Genomic DNA, 21,983 nt, shown 5'->3' with positions numbered 1-21,983 from the left:
TAAATAAAATAAAACAAAACAAAACGCATTCTTTAACTAACCTTGTTCGGATATATTATCGATTGAAGAGTCTTCCAACAATATATATGTTTTATATACATTCATTCATTTTCAACATTTTCAACAAATCTCAGTCTAAGAGGATTTGGAAAGGAGGCGGAAATGACGTTGTTTATTTTGAAAATTCATGGCGCTGAATCAAATCGGTTCTTTTAAAACGTTATCTACGTACATATCCATATTAGTAGGTGTGGTAAGTTTATTATACATTCATACTTAATTTTAAAACCACTTAAATTGCCGATGTTTTCCGATGTGATAATTTTTTATCAATAAAATCGCATTGCATTTTATGGGGAAAAAGTGCAGTTTATATGAGACACAAATGAGTCATTAACATGATGAGACTTTATACTATTCTAAAACATCAATAATTCTGAGATCAACGGAACATACGTTATTTACATTATGACGTTAATTGTGTTAATGTACTTTAGGTAGGCAATGTTTTAAATAAACATTTTCTCTCATCTGCTTGATCAATATATACAGTAAATGCGATTCTGTTTCTCCAGAAAGCTTCATTCAGACATGAAGAGAGTTCAGCTGAAAGTCACAGCAATTCCTGCACAGTCCAGTGTGACATCCAGAGCAGCACATATCAAGAACGACACTGACAATAAGTGGGAATCATTTTCTTCACCGTAAACAACTATACTTATCTATGATTCTTATGTATGAAATAAAACATGGTTTATTTATTTTTTTCAGGAAGAACCAGCACAGGTCTCTGAAAGCGTAAGTACCAACCAACTTGTGACATCAAATATGGTCAAATTAAAATGTGTATATATATGACAATACTGTATATACTACTGTAAATGTAAATGCATCGTAAGTTACTTTGATTTTCTCAGGCCAACCACGAGATATGGGCAACAAAATGACACGAGGGAGCAGAATAGAGTCCTGACTGCAACAAATGAAGACCTGCAGAGACAACTTGAAGAATTGAAGGTGATTACACTAATTATTCATCTAATGTTTCACTCAAATACATTTATTGTTTTTTGGTTTTTATCAACATGTGTGCGAAGTGCAGAAGAATTACAGACAGTGCTTGTTTAGAATGTTGTAGTCCATAGAGTCAAATAATCATTGATGTTTCTTAAGGGAACTGTGACTGAACTGGAGCAGCAGTGCACAGACCTCCACGGAGAAAATCGGGAAATTCAAAAAAAGCTGCGAGACTGTCATGTCCTCCTTGTTGCAGAAAATCTTGACCCAGGTTAGGATTTATTGTAACTTTACGTTCGATCAACATGTGTAGAGCAGTACTTTCTGTAATCAAAAAAAGTAATCTAACCCGCCGTAATTCAGTTTCAGGGGAAAAGTTGGGCCAGACAGCACAACAGAAGGAAGAACAACGAAAAGAAGTTATGGTAACTCACATTTTGTTTTCTGTATTTGTATATTCCTTATATTATTTGTTTATATATATATATATATATATATTATATTTCCATTTATTAAAAACAACATCATATTCTATTAATTTACAATTATGTGTGTATGTGTTTGTATATATATATATATATATATATATATATATATATATATATATATATATATATATATATATGAAAATAATTCCTACAAATATAATGTAATTGACATTGTACAATCATTTGTAGTGCTGTCACACCAACTTATTTATTTTCATGGTCTGAATACTATTGTGTGACCATGTAGAGTAAGATGTAGAAGACTACATTCTTGAACACAAATGAAGCTGAATTCTGGCCTATACCATGCCTTCCTTGGAGCCTCCATCCTGACAATGATGTTCATTGCAGGACGAATGTTAGAGAGTCGGGGAAATTGTCTCTCAATTAATGAACCGTTTTGTGACCATTTATTAACATTTTCTAACGGCAGACGGTTTCTCAAAATCTCCTGACTGAGCTGAAACTGTTTGGTGAGACAGCACAAGAGCATGCAGGAAATTTACTGGTGAGTATCACTATTTTATTTAATTATATATTATTTAATTATATATATATATATATATATATAAAAAAAACAAAAAAAAAACAAGGTTATTTATCCTTATTTGAATGTCCTGCGGCACTGACCAGACATTAATATAAATGTTTCACTAAGACTGATTTATATATGAGGATGCAATTACACACATTATGCACTGCTGGGCTAGAGGCTGTATAATTCATCATAACACCAGGTCCACAGCGGATAAAATATTAATTTGAAATGTTCTAATCCTTCTAAATGTTATTGAGTGTCCCTCTCCAAAACTATTGGAATAGGGCATGACCTAAAACGGGTTCAATGAGGAAATTGTTGGTTACTGTGTATGCTTGTAGGAAGTGCAGAACCTCATGAGGGACCTGACAGAAGCGCATGAAAAGCTCCAGCAGGAGAGGGCATTTTTCACACTGGATGTGGACGAAATGGAGAGAGCTTTGGGAGAGGCTGAGAGACTCTTGATGGAGTAAATGAAAGAAGCTCTTTCACTGGCCATAAATATTGCAGTGCCACATGTTGTCGTTCTGAGATCTGTCAGTCTGAGAACGGCACATTGGACGCAAGTGTAACATACCTTTTTAAAAAATACTATTTTTTATAAATATGAAGTGCTTTACGATCTGCATGTTTACTGCGTTTGTCTGCTTACAAGTTGAGATATTAATATACGCATTTTCCTGTTCAATTTGAAAGACACTTGCTAACTGTTTTATTTTTTAATTATCCGTGCAAACTTGACCTTAAATGTTTAAATGCTAAACTCACTTCAACAAGAGACATGCCTCTCCTTTAGATAGTTTTGTGCCATGTTATCTACTTCCATCATAGTATCTGAGACCTACAGTGTCGACTGATAGTTGCACTATTTAAGCATGGCCCTGTTTGATGTGGAGAGTTACACCAAAATGTACTTGTAACATAAAAGGTAAAACAAGCCAATGAAATGTACCTTTCTTCATTCAGAGGGAGTTTTCTTTATGATGCAGCTTTCACGCGTCTACCATAAAAATTCAAATTTGACAAAAAAATACTAAAGACTTTAAAATAAAGTTATTACCAATTATTATTGACAAACTAAATTGCCACCTAATTGAATGCATTGCTATTCAAATGAAGTAGTCTTAATCCACATTTTTCTTTATTTCTTAATTGCTTTACTAAATTTTCTTCTAAAGGTCAGGTTCAATTATTGTTATTATTATTATTGTATTTTTTCCCCAAATATTTTTCAAATAGGTTGCTGTTTTCAATTAAAGAAACCGTTCCCCAAAAATGAAAATGAGCTGAATTCTACTCACCCTCAGGGTTTCTAAGATGTAGATGTGTTTGTTTCTTCATCAGAAGAAATTTGGAGGAATCTAGCATAACATCACTTCCTCACCAATGAATCCTCTGTAGTGAATGGGTGCCGTCAGAATGAGTCCAAACAGCTGATAAAAACAACAATAATCCACAAGTAATCTACACAACTCCAGTCCATCAATTTAAAGTGAAAAGATCTGTGTTTGTAAGAAACAAAAACATCATTTCTTAACCATCAGCTTAACTATAGCTTCCAGCTATCCATAATATTGCTTTCTTCACTATGTCTTCAATATGTTTGTGGCTTTTAATGTGAGAGGACAACAGGGGATGGACTATTTCCATCGAAGGAAGTGTTTGTTTTGCTGTTGTTGTTGCGTTTTATTTTGGGATTATGGACTTGTATTTTCGCCAGAAGAAGAAGTTTAAAATTAAAAAGCCTTGATGAATATGTTTCTTACAAAAATTCAGGTTTTTTCTTCACAAGATGTTAATTGATGGACTGGAGTCATATGGGTTACTTGTGTATTATTGTGAGATTTTTATCAGCTGTTTGGACTCTTATTCTGACGGCACCCATTCACTTTAGAGAGATCCATTGGTGAGCAAGTGATGTGATGCTAAATTTCTCCAAATCTGTTCTGAAGAAGAAACAAACTCATTTACATCTCGGATGACCTGAGGGTGAGTCCATTTAAAAATTATTTGGACTGTAGTTTATTTGTTAAGCAAGTATAAACACATACATATGTACACACAGCAATGCCAAATAAACCGCATAGACCTCTGCACGGCCGACAGACTCTGACGTTCAGATTTCCAGTATGACAGCTCTCTTCATACTGCCAGCTTGCATCCACTTGTTATAGAAAAAAGTCTATTCACTTGAAACAAAGTGAAATGTGGTGTATCCCACATTACTATAGCAACCATCGCAAACATGTCAGAAAATGACACCCATCCCCTCAACACATACCTCATTTGATCAAATCCAAAAACTCCTGAACAGCATGATCATGTTATAATGGACAGTGTGCTTGAGCCAAAGAATGAGAACATTCTCTGTGAAATATGTATCTGCTCCATTTAATCATATTAATCAAAACAAGTGCATCACAATGATGAAGCCTCAATATCAGGAATGTTTTTACAAAAAAGAAAAAAAAAACACTTAAGCAACACTTGAAAATGTATGATTGCCAATGCATTATATAAACAAAATTCAAAGCAAACATCATTTGTTTTCAAGATTTCATTTGTTTGCAGGTGTCACTATTTTTTTATATTTTGTTTTATAATGAAAAAACATTTATACATGTTTGAGTGTATCCTAAGTGTTCATAAATGTTTGGGGTCATTGTTTGGTGTGTCTCATCAGTGAATGTGCAGTAAGAATACCAATGATATTTCTGCAGTCTGCATCACACAGCATACACACACTACACGACTCTTTTTGGCATTTATTCAACAATATGTTAGAAATGAAAAGAGCTGCCAGGTAATTTCCTTGGGGGATAATAGCAGAAAAATATTGACACATTATTACTCATGTCATTTGTTTAAAATAAATACAGTTGAGTCACATTTGAAGAGTGTGTGTGGCTTAGCATGGCCTATTTATAGATTTTCAGTGGAATGTGAGTGGTGCTTTCCTGTGCTAAATGAAAAGATCCACAAATGATGATGACATGATTTTTATCATTATAAATATTCTTAAAGGGCAACAGCATAATACATTTTTCTTTTTAAGTTTAGGGCCATGCTGTGTTAATACGTCACAATAAACAAACTGCATATTTTGACCAATATTAACATTTTGAGTATTCCAGTTTTTTTTTTAAGCCCATATATAATGCATTGCTGTAGGAGGCATAATGTTTCAGTAAAATTTCAGTAATTGCTTTTCAATTCAGCACTTCAAAGTGTTGAGAATCTTGCTTTGAAGTGCGTATTCTTCTGTCTGACTCATTCCGATCAATAACACTTTGCATAGCTCTTTCTGTCTTTGGATGTAATGTTACGTGATTCCCATCTGGATGTTTGACACAGCAAGATGTCAGTCCTTATCTTTATCTTAAATTACATTTAATGCATAGCAAATAATTCAAATCTTCAGGCACTGAAATGTACTCCACACAAACAAGCCGATGCTTGTGCACTTACAATCTCAGTACTGAAGGGGGCGCCTGTACCCCCTTAAATGTTTTTCCCATTAACCCAAATGTTTTTATTCAGGCGTCTAGCTATAAAAGGCCAATAGTTACAGAAGAACGTTTCTGCAACATAAGCAAAACATTTATTAAAATTATCTGATAAAAAGTCCAAATTCTAAATCATAATTGTTATCTTTTTATCTCATAATTTTGTCAATTAGGACTTTATCTCATTATTTTGACTCATAATTATGACTTAGTGTGCCATAATTTTAACTTGGTGTCTTGTAATTTCAAGTTTTTATATATTATGATATGACTATATCATAATTTTGACTTTGTTAGAGTGACAATTATGATTAACCAAAGCACTTTTTTTATTCTTTTATTTATGTGGTAGAAATGGGCTTCCATAGTTTACCAAGTTGGGAGCATGTCAACTATAATGTTGCCCTTTTCGTATTGTATTCAATTATACGTTCTCACTGTAATTGTAAATGATACAGTTTTTTATTCTGTCCAAAATTGACTTGAACGCTCATCCTAATATAATAATAATTTCCAAACTCCTATGTGCATTCTCAGTAAACGCATCATTATATCATTATAACCTTTTGGTTACCAGCCCAGATCTAAAACCATCTGGGTACGCCAACCAACAAAACCTGTACACACCAACTCATGTATTCAATTTAGCACTGATGTTCTTTCATACTGAAATAAATATTTGTTCAGCATTGAAGCACATGAGAAATCGGTGTATATTTGGATTAGAGGGACGGTGTTGCACATTTCTTATCACCCCTCTGGGTGTCTGGATTGTACATAGACTGCAAGCCAGTCAAACAAACACTGTGGATTGTGACTTGCAGAAATGATCCGCTGTGGGCATCACTAAAAACTACACTGACTTGGCACAAATCTACTCTACAGTAAAAAAAACGTTTTGTTTTTGTACAAAATTGATCCTAAAAATATACACACATACAGAATATTTTACATACAGTATTGCTAACCTAAGAAAACGGTCTGTTGCGAGCACACATTTTCTTTCTTTTCTCGCTGAAAGCATCCCTCTTTTGGTTTAAGAGAGCAATACATGTGCAAAGGCAGTATTTTCAACTCTGCTTTTTGTCCAGAATGTAACCGCCTGTCCCCAACATGGAAATAAACCACACACAAAACACATTATTGTTCCAGTCTATAACACACTGTACAAGTTTCCGCTGATGATTCAACTTCAATTAGAGTTTTGGAGATCAGAGTGAGGTTCAGTGAATCACTCCAGCATGTCTTTGCCCACACATTACGACTTATCCTGGAAGGTTGCTATAGAACGGGAATTCATAAAGGAATTTGCTTCATCCGTCTTTGAAGGTTTTTGAGTCTTTAAAATGAATACCACCTCTTACTAAAGAGTCTCACAGTGCAAAGTCTCCGCTTCTTCTGGGTCATGGTTGATCTGCGAAAATCCACCCAAAAATCATTAACATGTTAACAATAAGATACTTCAATACCCTCCTCCCTTCCTTGAAGAGATGAGGCCAAAAATACACATGAGAAACTTGTTCATTTCCAGGAGAACACATTCTTTGCTGTTACTCTGAAATAACCAGCACAGCAGTTTGATTGGTCCAGGATTAGGGCTCTACTTCCAGTCGTAAGTGACTTCCTCTTTAGTCTCAAGTCATGGATTCATTAGACAAAGGAGGAAAAGCCGGTAACTGGAGTGCGTGTTCCGGGTGCGGGCTGTCCCGTGGGGGTGTAGACGCCTCCTACACTGTGCTGGGTCACCACAGTCTGATAATACCCTCCCTCTGCATCCGTCATGGCACTTTCCTCGAACCCTCCTCCAGTCTTCACGCCTTTAGGCTTCCGCTTCCATGAGTTGTAATAGGTGGGGTCGCTCATGTAGTGATTTACGAACGAGTGCTTGGGCTGCTCGTCTTCGTCGTCGCTGTCGCTGACCTTTACATGAGGGTCGACGGGACGGGTTGAGACCAGAGAGAAAAAGAGCAGACATTATAGTGACACCTACTGGCATGGATGAACAATTATGTAATGTAGTTTTCAGATACAGATGCCACTGCTGAAATTGCTGTGGTCATGAATTAAGCATTCGTTCCCGCTACTTATTCATTCGTAGCCACATTTGATTCATTTGTTCCACTACTTTAGTTAAACTGTGGCTATGACTTATTAACTAATTCCCTTGTTTTAGGTAAACTGTGGCTAGTGTTGCAGGTAATGCAAGCTACTTAGTCAGATTACTTTTTTTCCAAGTAAATAGTAAAGTAACTCATTGCATGTCATTGCATGTTACGGTTGAACTTCTGATGGCAGATGGACTATTCAAACGATGTCTTTCATACTTTTTAGAACTTTAACAGTGCTATTTACTTGGCAATCTATGGGAAAGTCTCAAGCCTCCCGGTTTCCATTCAAAATCTCTTAAATTGTGTTCCGAAGACGAACAAAGCTTTAACAGTTTGGAATGACATGGGGGTTAAGTGATTAATGACAAAATTTCAACCTGTCCTCCAACCAATACGCTCGTATAGGTCGTTTGTCCAAATCCCTGAAATATGACCCATAAGAGCGTTTCCTACAATTGCGCCCCTATCGGCAAAACGTCGTTTTCATATTAATGTTTTGTATTCTTTTATTTGCCCTCTGGTTTGTGTTTCGTGTAGCTCGGTTGGTAGATTATTTGTATTATACCTTGATATGTAATCATGCTATCATGGGTTCGATCCCAGGGAACGGATGTGCACGAAAATGTATATGCTCAATAAATCATAATTTAGCATTATTTCTGTAAGGGCTAGGTTTAGGGGTGGGGTTAGGTGTGGTCATTCGAACGAAAAAGCAACCTAGTAAAATATGTAGGAAATACTGTGAGATCGTGTAAAAAGTCCACACAATGCGATACTGTCATTATTTTTACGCCCGCTAGAGGGCGCTTAACTTTAAAACGTATATCACAAAATTTTCATTTTGTGGTGGAGTATCGCTTTACATATCATGTGAGGGGCTCCGTAAAATACCTAATTGGCGTAATATTTATTACCCATTGTTAATTTATTCTGCAATCATTCATTCAGTGTAGCATTTCAATGTCAATGTAATTTCAATGTATTTATTTATTTTAACTTGTAATTATTATTATTTTTATTTTAGTAGTGCAGAATAAAACAGCCACAGATATGACCGCAGTTTTCTTCTCAAGTGATTGTTCATCATTTTAAATTATTTTTTATATATATGAAATATGAAATATTATATATATATATATATATATATATTTTTTTTTTTCATTTTACTAGATTTAACATTTTGAAAGTGATTTTTTAGATTAAGTAAATATAACTATATTTAAAATATATAGTTATATATATATATATATATATATATATATATATATATATATATATATATATATATATATAAATATAATATTAGTATTGGTGTAGTGTGTTTACCTCTGACTCTGACAGCTCAGTGGGTTTCTCTGTTAGGGTGGTGCTCTCTGTTAAAACAGCCCCGTTATAGTTGTTGCAGATGTCTTCATCAGAGTAGTGCAGCCCACCTGGACTGGGCCGTGGAGGAGATCTGGAGATAACAGAACATTTCTACAAACTGCTTACACATTCCCCAGACACAGAATTCCACTGAAGAATTATTTGAAGAAAAATTGTAGCCTAGAGTATGCGGTGATACATTTTAATAGCAGAATTTTTGATGTTTGACAGAATTTACACTTAAAAATCAATGACTGTCATTCAGTTTGAAATAGTTTTTTTCTGATATATTAATAACAGTTCAAATGAAACCCCACCTTGTTCCATTCTTCTTTAAGAAAGTGCTCTTCACGTTCAGATGTCTGCTGTTCAGCTCTAGAGCCGTGAAGCCGCCATTGTCAAGAGTTACAGACTCTTCTACTGTCGTTATGTGCTTTCCTGCAGGAGGAATTACAAAGTCATGACAACAAACACTGGGACATGTTCCCTGATTAACTACATAAACTATGAGCTTTTCTAGTTTTTTCCCAACAGTTACAATGAGCCACTTGCAACAGCTACAAACACTTATTAATCTTTAAAAAACAAGACTTCCAGAAACTGTCTAGGAAGCAAGGTGGTATCATATTGTACAATGATTGTAGGGTGATAGTACTTTGATATATACCATAATATTTCATTTATAAAATACTAACAAATACCACAAATCCTCTAGTGGCTAAATCCTTGAATTTTGCCTATTACAAGTTTTATAAAATACGGAGCCCCGCACATAACATGCAAGAAAAAATAAATAAATTGTGCGCAAGATTTACTTATTCGTTCCCTCTATGTACTAAAACGTGCTCACTATTACTATTGCATTCCCTTGATTTACTATTGCGTTTGCTTGATTTAGTAAATTGTGCGCACAATTTATAAATCGAATGAATGCAATTGTAAATAGAGGGAATGCAATAGTAATCGTGTGCACGTTTTAGTACATTGAGGGAACAAATTAGTAAATCGTGCACATGATTTAGCCTTATATTTTTTCCGGCGTGTCATGTGCGGGGCTCCGTAATAAAAAAATAAAAAGGTTTACAGGTTTAGTTTTCTGTGCACAAAGCAGTGTACAATACAAGTATATTATCACTTTATATTATTCTGCTTAGTCTCACCTGTTCCACAGCTCCTGTACTTCTTGTTCTGTCCGAGCAGGAACAAACCAAACGCAACCATCAAAATGAAAATGAGACTGATCAACGCCATGACGATCAGGAACCACCACTCTTCATAGAAAGGCGTTTCAGACAGAGCTACAACAACAGACAACAATTCTGCATTACAATGCATCATATTCCCATTTTGCTGTTGACATTTCATACAGTATATCATTGGAAAATAAAAAATAGTATATTATAAACACTATAGTTCAAAAGTTTGAGCTCATTACATTGTTTTTTTTTTATTTTTTTTAAATTAAATTGATAAAAAATTACAGTAAATTTATACATGCATATATATATATATATATATATATATATATATATATATATATATATATATATATATATATATTTCAAATACATGTTTTTCTTTTAAACTTGTTATCCATCAAGAAATCCTGAAAAGAAATGTATAACAGGTTTCACAGAAACATTAGGCAGCACAACAGTTTTCAGCATTGATAATAATAATAAGAAATGTTTATTGAGCATTAAAAAATTATCTCTGAATGGTCTTGTGATAGTGAAGACTTGAATAATCATATATATTGAAATACATAACAATATTTCACAGTATTACAGTTTTTAACAGTAATAACAGTAGTAAATTCAAGAGAACTAAATGAGTATTCAGTTTATTCCTTTACTTACGGCTGAATGAATGTTCAGTTGTGTAACACTAGATGGCAGTAGAGGCCACAAAGTGAGTTCACACAGTTCACAGAACAAACCATTCTCACTGAAATAAAAAGCCTGCCAGAAACTTCTAAATGAAATGGAATACTAACGCCCATACTTGTAAACGGCAAAATCATGAAAAGTAAATTGTGATACAGAATGCAATAGAAGTTATTTAGGGTAAATAACATATTTAATTTGATGTAGCCTAAACAAACAAGCTGTGGGCCAGCCGTACAGTCTGTTCAGTGGGTATCACTTGCATCATTGTTCATTATAATCCAGTGGTGTGATATAATGAGGAAGATTACCAGACATTGCAGTGGAAGGCGGACTGGGGTCACCGAAACCGAAACGATTGACTGCGATGACACGGAATTCATAGGCCACACCTGAGCGTAGGCGGTCCAGACTGATGGTGTACGAGAAGCTGCCAGGTGGGAGATGCTTGACAAACGTATCCCACAATCCTTCATCTGGAAAAGTAGGATTGGAAAACCGGGTGGGGAAGTAATTGGTTGCCACAGAGGAGAAGAAAGATGGAAGAGGTGGAAGTCAGAAGAGGAAGGTTAATTGAGAATAAACCTAATATTATAAAGTCATTTAATGCTCTAGACGAACAAGAGATTTTGCTGCTTACCTGATGGACGAGCCTCAATGACGTATCCTGTGACAGGTCCCGCCCCTTCTGCACCCGGTGACCAATGAAGCATCAAAGCTGATGCCGACTTCGTGACTGATGTTTGTAAGGGCGAACCGGGGGAGCCTATGAAATATAAGCCATATTATTCCTTTCTGAATAATCAATAACAGCACAAAAAGCAAGTTCCTAAAATGGATCTGGCCATTTTTATCAATCATAACAGTTCAGACTGAACTACAGCCTTCTAACTTCAGGCTGATGGAATGAAAAGGATGCATTTTTTATAACTGAATAACTCTTTAAAAGATTTTCTACTGCTTGTAACTACTGGCTGCGCTGCCAATCTAAAGTGGTTTAGATTGTATAAAGGTCACACGGAAGCCGTAGGGATATATCTTCTTCAAAACATGTTCTTTATTGGCTACTGTGACCTGACAACATTCACATTCAGTATACTGTTAACACACTTCAGTTCCCCAGATCCTTTCAACTTTTAAATAAACTAGCTGATGCTTAATGTCATGATTCAATTGACCTGTTCCCTGTAACACAGACGGAGAATGTCTTTTAAATTCCCACTTCTTTCTGAGGAATGTGTTCTTTTCTGTCTAGATGTTTTTTTTTTTTTTTCCACTTTATTCTAAGGACTTATTCTCACTATTAACTAGTTGCTGATTGGCATGCATATGACTAACATAGTCGGAAGTCGTGGACTAATGGTTAGAGAGTCGGACTCCCAATCGAAGGGTTGTGGGTTCTAGTCTCGGGCCGGACGGAATTGTGGGTGGGGGAGTGCATGAACAGCTCTCTCTCCACCTTCAATACCACGACTTAGGTGCCCTTGAGCAAGGCACCGAACCCCCAACTGCTCCCCGGGCGCCGCGGCATAAATGACTGCCCATTGCTCTTGTGTGTGTGTTCACTGCTCTGTGTGTGTTCACTTCGGATGGGTTAAATGCAGAGCACAAATTCTGAGTATGGGTCACCATACTTGGCTGAATGTCATGTCACTTATATTGGCTGTTTACTACTTATAAAACATATATAAATGCCACAAGCATAGATCCCATAACTAAACTTGACAACTACCTTACTAAGTTAATACACCATACATCTGGAGTTTATTGAAGGGAAAACCTTAATTAATAGTGATTTTTTTTTTTTTTTTTTAAATCACCAACCAAAACCATTATATCCCTAGGATAATTTGCTATGGTATTTAGACATGGTTATAAGGATATGTACCAATGTAAAATCAATATATTTTGAAACACTACTCAATCCTTATTTTTTTTCCACTTTTAAGGATATATATTTTTTTAATATTAAGTCAGGCAGTCACTCACTCAGTATGTATGTATGTAAAGAAACGAGTATAGAAAATCTATATTTTTATATACCGGAAACTTGTAGGCTGCATTTGCTTTGCTACCTGGTCTAATTACAGGATTTTCTAAAGAAATGTATGATGTAGAATATGGTCATTCAGAATAAGACATTAGTGCAGTATGTGATTTATAAGTAGTAATAGACAGTCAATATGTTAATATTAGCTAATAAGCAACTACATTATAGTGTCAATTGGTCCCTATACTAAAGTAACTTGAATTTATTTACAAAACCACTTACAACCATTTAAAGTCTTTAAGGTGATTAGAAACATACATTTATTCTTGTGTTCACATTTTATATCTGCAGAACCATTTTAATACTATGGTATATGAATTCAACATTCAGTGCCCTATAGTATACAGTATGTTAGCGAGACAATATTGTTTGCTCAAAATTCAGTCCAATTACACAATAGCTCATACCCCTTCATAATCCAAACCGCCCAAGTCAGAATGCACTGCTCCTACATGAATCAACTGCATCTCATCTGAAGAACATTTAAAACTGAAGGCTGTCTGTGTGAGGCCCAGCGTCCCACCGCAATGAAGGCGCTGTCTTGAGAATGAACCATTGCTCAAAGGCTACATAAAATCACATTCCAATTACAGTGCACTAATCAAACCATGCGCTTCAAGCAGCCTTATTTTAATTTCCATCTTCGACTAATTCTAGGGAATAAAATAATAAAATCACATCTTCCTGGTAGGTCCCAGGTTTTTTTTTTAAGAAAAGCACTATTTAAATGCAGTCATATTCAACAACTAATTTAATCCAAAGAAAGCCTCCAGCACTGCTGTCTGTAACTGCAGGGGATATTTCCATCTTCCCTAATTATTGTGGGATTTATTATGGAAATATTACTTTGTGTTATTATTCATATTTACACATACCTTCCACTGGTCCTGCAGTGATATTGGCTTCCAGTTCGGCTCCATAACTAATAGTTCTGGCCTGAACCTTGAAGCGATAGATCACACCCCTCACCAGGTCTCGGACCTTCAGCCAGCGCTGCCAGTTCCCCTTGATCTCCACTGTAACCGTCTTACTGACACCTTTCAAATGAATTGACTACATGAATATTACATTATTTATACATCTGTATTCAAAAAAATATTATATTGAGTTTTTCTTTCTTCCTTTTCCTTGTCTGTATCTCTTGCTCACCATGAACTGGTGAAGTGGGCTCATAGACCACTCTGTAGCCTTCCACCACTCCATTGGGCTGCAGAGGAGCTCCCCATGACACATTCAGTGAGCTTCCTGTCACCTCTGAAAACACCATATGACTGGGTGCTCCAGGAGCTTCAGAGAGAGAGAGATGGAGAGAGATGGTTGCATCTCAAGCATACACTCGACGGTTTAATGGTTTAATCAAACTTGGGTAACAGTTTATTTTAAGGTCCAATTCTCACTATTAACTAACCATTAACTATGACTTTTGCCTCAATTAACTCCTAATTTGCTGCTTATTAATAGTTTATAAGGTAGTTGTTAAGTTTAGGGTATTGAGGAGTAGGATTATGGATGTCATGCATTATAAGTACTTTATAAGCACTTATAAACAGCTAATATGTTAATAATAGGCATGCTAATAAGCAACTAGTTATTAGTAAGAATTGGACCCTGTACTAAAGTGTTACCAAAACTTGTTTAGATTTGCCAAATCTTGCTTAAAGCCTCTTAACTGGGGTTTTAGCAACAACTTCCACTTTTAGTTTCTTAATGGAAGCAGTAATACCAGAAGGATGACATGGTCTGAGAATGCATGTCTCGGATGGTTGGCTGGCCTTCATGCGTCTGGATGAGCGTAACAGGGTCTCTGCGGGACTCACCAGCCTGCAGGGTGCGTCCTTCACGGGCTGCACTGAGCGGCCCGTCCCCCGCTGTGTTAAATGCAGACAATTGCACAAGGTAGCTAGTGTAGGATGACAGGTTCTTCAGGTGCACAGATGTATCTGGAACAAACAAAACCAGCTCCTTCTCCGTCTCGTTCTGTCTTTTCTTTTCCCAGTAATGAATCTGAGGGAAGAAGTGAATGACACATAGACTGTACATACAGTACTTAAAACAATAATTCACCCAAAAATGATAAGGTGTTTTGAAGGTTTGAAGAGATTTCAATTTCCCCAAACAGTCATAGAATAAATCAATTATGCTGCAGGCTGCATTATTTGTTCAAAAATACAGTAAATATTGTGATATCATTTTACAATTTAAATGTATTTGAATGTATTTTAAAATGTAATATATTCCTTTAATGGTAAATCAAAATTTTCTACAGTCTTCAGTGTCACATGATCCTACAGAATTCAGTGGTGCTCATCAATGTTGAACCTGGTTGTGTTGCATAGTATTTCTGTAGAAACTATGATATACATTTTATAAAGATTCTCCAATAATCAGAAAGAACAGCATTTGAACAATTTGAAATAGACAACTTTTGTAAAATTATAAACAGTTTACTGTCACTTTTGAACAATGTAATACAGTTTTGATTGATAAAAGCAAACATTAAAAAAAAAAGAAACATTAAAATACCCCAAACTTTAACAGTGGTATATATTCTTATATTTATGATATATTTTTAAATAATATATGTGCAAAATTTGGAAGTATGAGTGTTGCATTTTTTCATTCATTAAGCAACTAAGAACATTTTAAGAATGTTTCAAAGTAAAAAGAAAGTCATATGGATCTGTTACAAAACGAGGGGTGAGCAAATGATGACGAAATGTACATTTTTGTGAAAATGAATCCTTCAAATACACAAACATGCACTGAAACGAGATTTGAATGAAATATTGTATGAATATCTGTGAATTGATAGTATGTGTTTTTGTGGAAAGAAGGATTCATAAGCAGTTCCTGTTCAAATCTCTATGAGAGACAGATGTACAGATGGCGTAAATATGAAAACAACAGTGGAAGCTTATGCAGTGAAATCAACAGATGACAGTGAGATAAGGGAGGACAGACTGCAGATGAATGACAGTTTACTTATGCCGGTAAACAGATGGACTGCCTGACTGATTTTGGAAATACTTTTCATAAAATGCAGGGCTCACAACTGACTGAACAACCGAGCATGACGTATTCATGCATTAAAATTACTGACCCATAGTGTACAATGTGTACAAAGTAATTATGGGTCATTTCTATGGGTGTAAATATACATTTGACAATTAAAATCATGGAATTTAATAAACAATTAGTATAAAAATAAAAGGTATTGTTACCTTGTATCCTTGAATATTTCCATTTTGTGTCTCGAAGGGTGGAGGCTGCCACTCTATATCCAGCTGACTGGAGGACACAGATTTCACCTGTATGTTCTGAGGAGCCACTGAAGGAGCTGGGAACACGCATGCATACAAAATTAGGATTTTAAATTGAGCAACAAACAAACATGCATGTGTCAATGGGATGAGATGAGTCTACCACAAGTGGGGAAAACCATTCACTTGATAGACTTGATAGATCAGTCTCATGTAAAGGCCAAATGTCAGATAACATTTCTCAGTGACTAAACTGAATGGAAAGAGGGTAAGTTAATTATTTATTTAATGTGTAAAATTATATAATGTCTCTGTAAACAGGCCAGCTGTCAAACTTTAGCTTTTCAGTCTAGAACACGCAAGCTTTTGGCAATCTCCTTTTTTCCCATGTAGCCAATCGTGGCGCTAATATAAATATCATATTTATATATGATAGGTAAAAAAATAAAATTTGATAGTCTGAATGCACTGTAAGTCGCTTTGGATAAAAGCGTCTGCTAAATGCATAAATGCAAATTATATATATATATATATATATATATATATATATATATATATATATTTAAACTTTATATATATATATATATATATATATATATATGAAAGACATTTATAATGTAACAAAAGTTTTCTAATTCAAATAAATGCTGTTCTTTTGAACTTTCTATACTTGAGTGAATCTTGAAAAATGTATCATAGTTGTCTGAAAATGATTATACAGTTTTCAACATTGATAATAATAAAATTGCTTCTTGAGCGCCAAATCAGCATATTTTCTGTGTATTATGTATCTGTGTAAGCTTTTGGAGAAGAGCTTGGAGCGATGATCATAGTGGCCAATCACAGACATATCTGTTTAACACGTGAACACAATGTCCAATCAGAGCTGTTTAAGAAATCGCTCAACATGTTAAAAGGAAATGCTGGCATCGTCACAAATTTTACCATTTCAGTAGCGACTAGAGCCAACATCGGGACTATTCACAACACTATGTTAAAGTCATGCCAGAGGGACGCTATATTTAATGATGTGTTCCATCACTCTCATTCAGATCTTTGGTAGAGGTCAGTTGTGCAAACTTATCTGATTGGTGCACATGGCTCATTTTTTAAATTGGCTTAGGTAATGGGCTATCATTATGCTCTACAAATCAGATGAGTTTAGAGTCCAGTTAGGTTTGACATACAAACAAACAAAGCCTATATAATGAAGGGAGGTCATACAATCTAAAGATGATATAGATATATTGTGTGTATATATAATTACAGGAATTGCACATTTACACAATGATGTAAAGGCACATTTCTGATATCTGATTACCTTCACTAGACATAATTAACTGTTTTTATACTAATGCTCCACCAGACAGCATGTCGCTGGAGAAATTGATCAGTCCCACAGTGGAAACTGGTCTGTGACCATTATCAATAGGTCAGGAAAATGGATCCACTGTGTGTTGTCTAATGGGTTTTGCAGATAATCGGTTCACACAGTGCTATTCAAGTCTCACTTTTTTCCCCATAACCAGATAAAACAGGTTGTGTGACTTTGAGGATGTATTGCATATACTGTACAGTAATATTCACTGTTATCACTCATGTACAAATGTACTCCTTGTTAACATTACCAGAGCGCTAAGTGCTCAGACCAGAGCAAGAAGGTCTGATGATCAGATAACGGTGCATACCAGGATTAAAATCAAACAACAATTTAATTTAAAAAAAAAAGCAGTTTTGGGTTTACTAAAGTTTGTGGTCCATGTTTTAGAGCTGAGTCATAACAGTGAACTTAATGAGACATAAAAACATACCTGCTTCTCCCACAAACACCTCAACAGGTGCACTTGAAGGGCTCTCTCCAACAACATTAAATGCTGTCATGACAATCGTGTATCGTCTGTACTTGCTGAGTTCTAAAAAACACCATTAAAGATGAAGAAAAATAATATAGAACTTGCAGTCAGAAAGTGTTAAGGCACTAGTTTAGAGAAATGAGGAGAAAGAGACCCCAAAAATTGTACAACTAGGCGACGGAAGAGGGGTTGTGGATATGAGATAAAGCGTGTGGAAATGAGGTGGAGAACAAAATAGATTTACATTTTTCCCCCTTCCTCACAGCAGATTGTGACAGAACCAGAGGCTAAACAACAAAGCGCACAGACTAGGGGAAGTGTTTGTTAAAGAGGTAGAGGAGATCAGAGGATAGAACAGAGAGTTTGAAAGCCTTCGGGCTTGAATGTGACTCTGTTAACACTTCAAAGATTGCAACTATTGAAACAACTCAGCAATTAAAATAATATCAAAATATACTTACGCGTTAATTCAAATTCAGTTAATGAAGGGCTGCTGACTGTCTTAAAAGTGCTCTTAGCTGTTTGAGTTGTGAAATAGACCCAGAGAGAGCGAGGAAAAGAGAATAAGAGAGATAAATTACACAAGGGACACTGCCTAATATGCATTTGAGCACAGAAGATAAAATAGTCATCTGAAACTGAAATTAATGCAACATGGACAAAACATATTTTTCACTGGAAAAATATTTATATATATAATATTTACATAAACAACTAATTTTACTTTATTGCAACCCAAAATCATATTAATTTACAAAACATTAATTTTAATTTGCGACAAAACTTCTAGCAGTTTGGGGAAAGACAGAATGACCGACAGGAAGACAGATAGTGAGATAAATTGAGAGATAAACTGAATGAGAGACAGACTGATAGATAGATCAACAGACACACAATCAGGCAGACAGACAGACAGAGAGACAGTCAGACAAACAGACAGAGACAGACAGACAGACAAACAGATCAACAGAAAGACAGACAAACAGATCAACAGACAGACAGATAGAGAGACAGACAGAGATAAACAGACAGAGACAGACAGACAGACAGACAGAGACAGACAAACAGATCAACAGACAGACAGACAGACAGACAGACAGACAGATCAACAGAAAGACAGACTGACAAACAGACAGCGATAGACAGACAGACAAACAGATCAACAGAAAGACAGACAGACAGATAAACAGATCAACAGACAGACAGACAGACAGACAGAAATAAACAGACAGACAGAGATAGACAGACAGACAGGCAATCAGACAAACAGACAGAGACAGACAGACAGAGATAGACAGACAGACAGACAGACAGACAGACAGAGATAGACAGACAGACAGGCAGACAGACAAACAGACAGAGACAGACAGACAGAGATAGACAGACAGACAGACAGACAGACAGACAGAGACAGACAGACAGACAGACAGACAGACAGATGAACAGAAAGACAGACAAACAGATCAACAGACAGACAGATAGAGAGACAGACAGAGATAAACAGACAGACAGACAGACAGACAGACAGACAGACAGATAGACAGACAGACAGAGACAGACAGACAGACAGACAGATCAACAGAAAGACAGACAGACAGATAAACAGATCAACAGACAGACAGAAATAAACAGACAGACAGACAGACAGAGATAGACAGACAGACAGGCAGACAGGCAGACAGACAAACAGACAGAGACAGACAGACAGACAGACAGGCAGACAGACAGACAGACAAACAGACAAACAGACAGAGACAGACAGACAGACAGACAAACAAAAACAGACAGACAGACAGATCAATAGAAAGACAGACAGACAGAAAGACAGAGACAGACGGACAGACTGATCAACAGAAAGACAGACAGACAGACAGACAGAGACAGACAGATCAAAAGAAAGACAGACAGACAATCAGACAGACGGACGGATAGATAGATAGATAGATAGATAGATAGATAGATAGATAGATAGATAGATAGATAGATAGATAGATAGATAGATAGATAGATAGATAGATAAAATGACAGATGGACAGACAGAGACTGAGAGATGAATTGAATGACAGACAGATTGATTGATAGATAGATCAAAAGACAGACAAACCTCTGAGCTCAGGACTGATTGTTGATTGGTTGGTTGCTGTCTTTGGCTCTTCTGGATTGTTCTCACGTGGAAGTTCACGGTAATACACGCGATATCCCACAAGAATCCCATTGACAGTTCCCTCAGCAGGCGGCTGCAGACATAAACATATCGAGTTTCAGTCAAGCTCCAAGTAGCAAACTGCCGTTTAATTACTCCATTTAACTCAGGCTAGGAAATATTCACCTGACTTTTCAGCATATGACCTGTGATGCTACTTAATGAGAGAATGTTAAAGATAGTGCCTTTGCTGTCTGCTGCTGGCTAATTAGCAGTAAGAGATGGTGACAGAAAGTAATTACTGCACAATGCACGTCAGCCCAGGAGATAGCACATATCAACAGAGGACAAGTTAGCTGAGACCACAGGTCAGTAAAGGCCTGATCTGGTTGATCTTACCCTGCCTAACTCTAACATACGTTCTCACTCTCCAATTTCATTATGGACGTGTCTTATTTAGTATGTGATCAGTGTTATAGGCAAAGTTAATTAAGATTGGGTCAAAACAGGCCAGCTTTATAAATGTATCCATATGTGTTTGAATAGATACTGGGGTATGTGAAATGACTGCTAACTAATTAGAGGGTAAAGAGTAAGGCTAAGAACCTGCTTGCCAAACATAATTAACATTGAGAGGGCAGCTGAATACTTTGCACACAAGTCTGCTATTAAATGTTGCAGAACAATTTGAACCCCTGAACCTTCAGTTAAATGGAAAGACAGGAATAGTTCCTGTGACACCTACATAGTCTAAAGCCATTTCAAAACTTAGTGAGCATTTTAACAAGCCTATGAGGCGCCGTGTAGGATTTAAATCAAACTTCCCTTATCAATACATACATAAAACACGTGCATATACACCTATAAATTACTCGCATATACATGCATACTACTGAATGTTCAAAAATACATATATAAAATACACGTGAACACTAATATGAAATCGATACCAATACATATAATGTTAGCAATGTATGCATACACACTTGTGAATAACTTGCGTATACATATAAACTTGACACGTGCATACACCTACAGATACTCACATATACATATTAACTTGATCCATGCATATACACCTATTAAACACTCGCACATACATATAAACTCGCTGCATACAAACACAACTGCACATACTCGCACATACATATAAACTTGATCCGTGCATATACACCTATTAAACACTCGCACATACATATAAACTCGCTGCATACAAACACAACTGCACATACTCGCACATACATATAAACTTGATCAGTGCATATACACCTATAAAACACTCGCACATACATATAAACTCGATGAGCGCATACACATCCATAAAACACTCGCGCATACATAAACAATAACATTTACTAACGTATACAGTTCAGATGAGAAAAACATGTGTACATGTATATATGCGAGTGATTTCATATGTGGATGTGCGTGAATTTTCAGTATAAACGGAAGGCATTTCAGTGTAAACGGAAGGCGTTTCAGTTTAAAAGGAAGTCGTTTAAGCGTGTACGGAAGTAACCTGTCTAAATACCGCATTTGCAATCATGGACCGGGATTGTGCTACACCTGAAGCATTTTGCGGAATGTTCTTTTTTCGCCCACTATTATAAGATCAATTACCATCAGTTTGTGTTGCCTGCTCACCTGCAGTCTCTGCCTGCAGTCAGAAACACAATCTGGATCGCGCACTTTGTTTCGGCCTTCGAGCCCTGGTGGCATACAAAGCATCAATAACACCGCAAACGATGCGATCATCCGCCGGCGAAGTT

The 21,983-nt window shown here is 36.0% G+C and overlaps 2 protein-coding genes across 3 annotated transcripts in view; one reads left to right on the top strand and one right to left on the bottom strand.

Moving 5' to 3' along the window:
- The first annotated feature begins 105 nt into the window (after positions 1–105).
- Positions 106–2,662, top strand: knstrn (kinetochore localized astrin (SPAG5) binding protein). 2 transcript variants are annotated; one of them, XM_052538796.1, is made up of 8 exons: positions 106–253; positions 576–683; positions 772–798; positions 918–1,017; positions 1,174–1,288; positions 1,381–1,442; positions 1,939–2,013; positions 2,385–2,662. In XM_052538796.1, the coding sequence occupies exons 2-8, from the start codon at positions 592–594 to the stop codon at positions 2,514–2,516; spliced, it is 603 nt and encodes a 200-aa protein (XP_052394756.1). In that variant the 5' UTR covers positions 106–253; positions 576–591; the 3' UTR covers positions 2,517–2,662. The 2 variants fall into 2 exon arrangements, with proteins under 2 accessions (XP_052394756.1, XP_052394834.1); XM_052538874.1 differs by having other exon boundaries at positions 171–248.
- A 1,772-nt stretch (positions 2,663–4,434) lies between these two features.
- LOC127994722 (protein sidekick-1-like) overlaps positions 4,435–21,983 on the bottom strand; it is a 204,277-nt gene continuing 186,728 nt past the window's right edge. Inside the window, exons 33-45 of the mRNA XM_052591829.1 lie at positions 20,176–20,308; positions 18,533–18,589; positions 18,030–18,131; positions 16,180–16,295; positions 14,776–14,962; positions 14,108–14,245; positions 13,834–13,995; positions 11,549–11,674; positions 11,220–11,384; positions 10,183–10,320; positions 9,340–9,460; positions 8,984–9,113; positions 4,435–7,469 (exon numbers count right to left, since the gene is read on the bottom strand). Coding sequence (XP_052447789.1) covers positions 7,200–7,469; positions 8,984–9,113; positions 9,340–9,460; positions 10,183–10,320; positions 11,220–11,384; positions 11,549–11,674; positions 13,834–13,995; positions 14,108–14,245; positions 14,776–14,962; positions 16,180–16,295; positions 18,030–18,131; positions 18,533–18,589; positions 20,176–20,308 — 1,845 coding nt within the window. The 3' untranslated portion in view covers positions 4,435–7,199. The remainder of the gene's footprint in view (positions 7,470–8,983; positions 9,114–9,339; positions 9,461–10,182; positions 10,321–11,219; positions 11,385–11,548; positions 11,675–13,833; positions 13,996–14,107; positions 14,246–14,775; positions 14,963–16,179; positions 16,296–18,029; positions 18,132–18,532; positions 18,590–20,175; positions 20,309–21,983) is intronic.

Source organism: Carassius gibelio, chromosome A1 (genome assembly GCF_023724105.1).
Source record: "Carassius gibelio isolate Cgi1373 ecotype wild population from Czech Republic chromosome A1, carGib1.2-hapl.c, whole genome shotgun sequence".
Lineage (NCBI taxonomy): Eukaryota > Metazoa > Chordata > Actinopteri > Cypriniformes > Cyprinidae > Carassius > Carassius gibelio.
The sequence above is the reverse complement of the archived record's forward strand: the minus strand, read 5'-3'. Positions and strand labels throughout refer to the sequence as shown.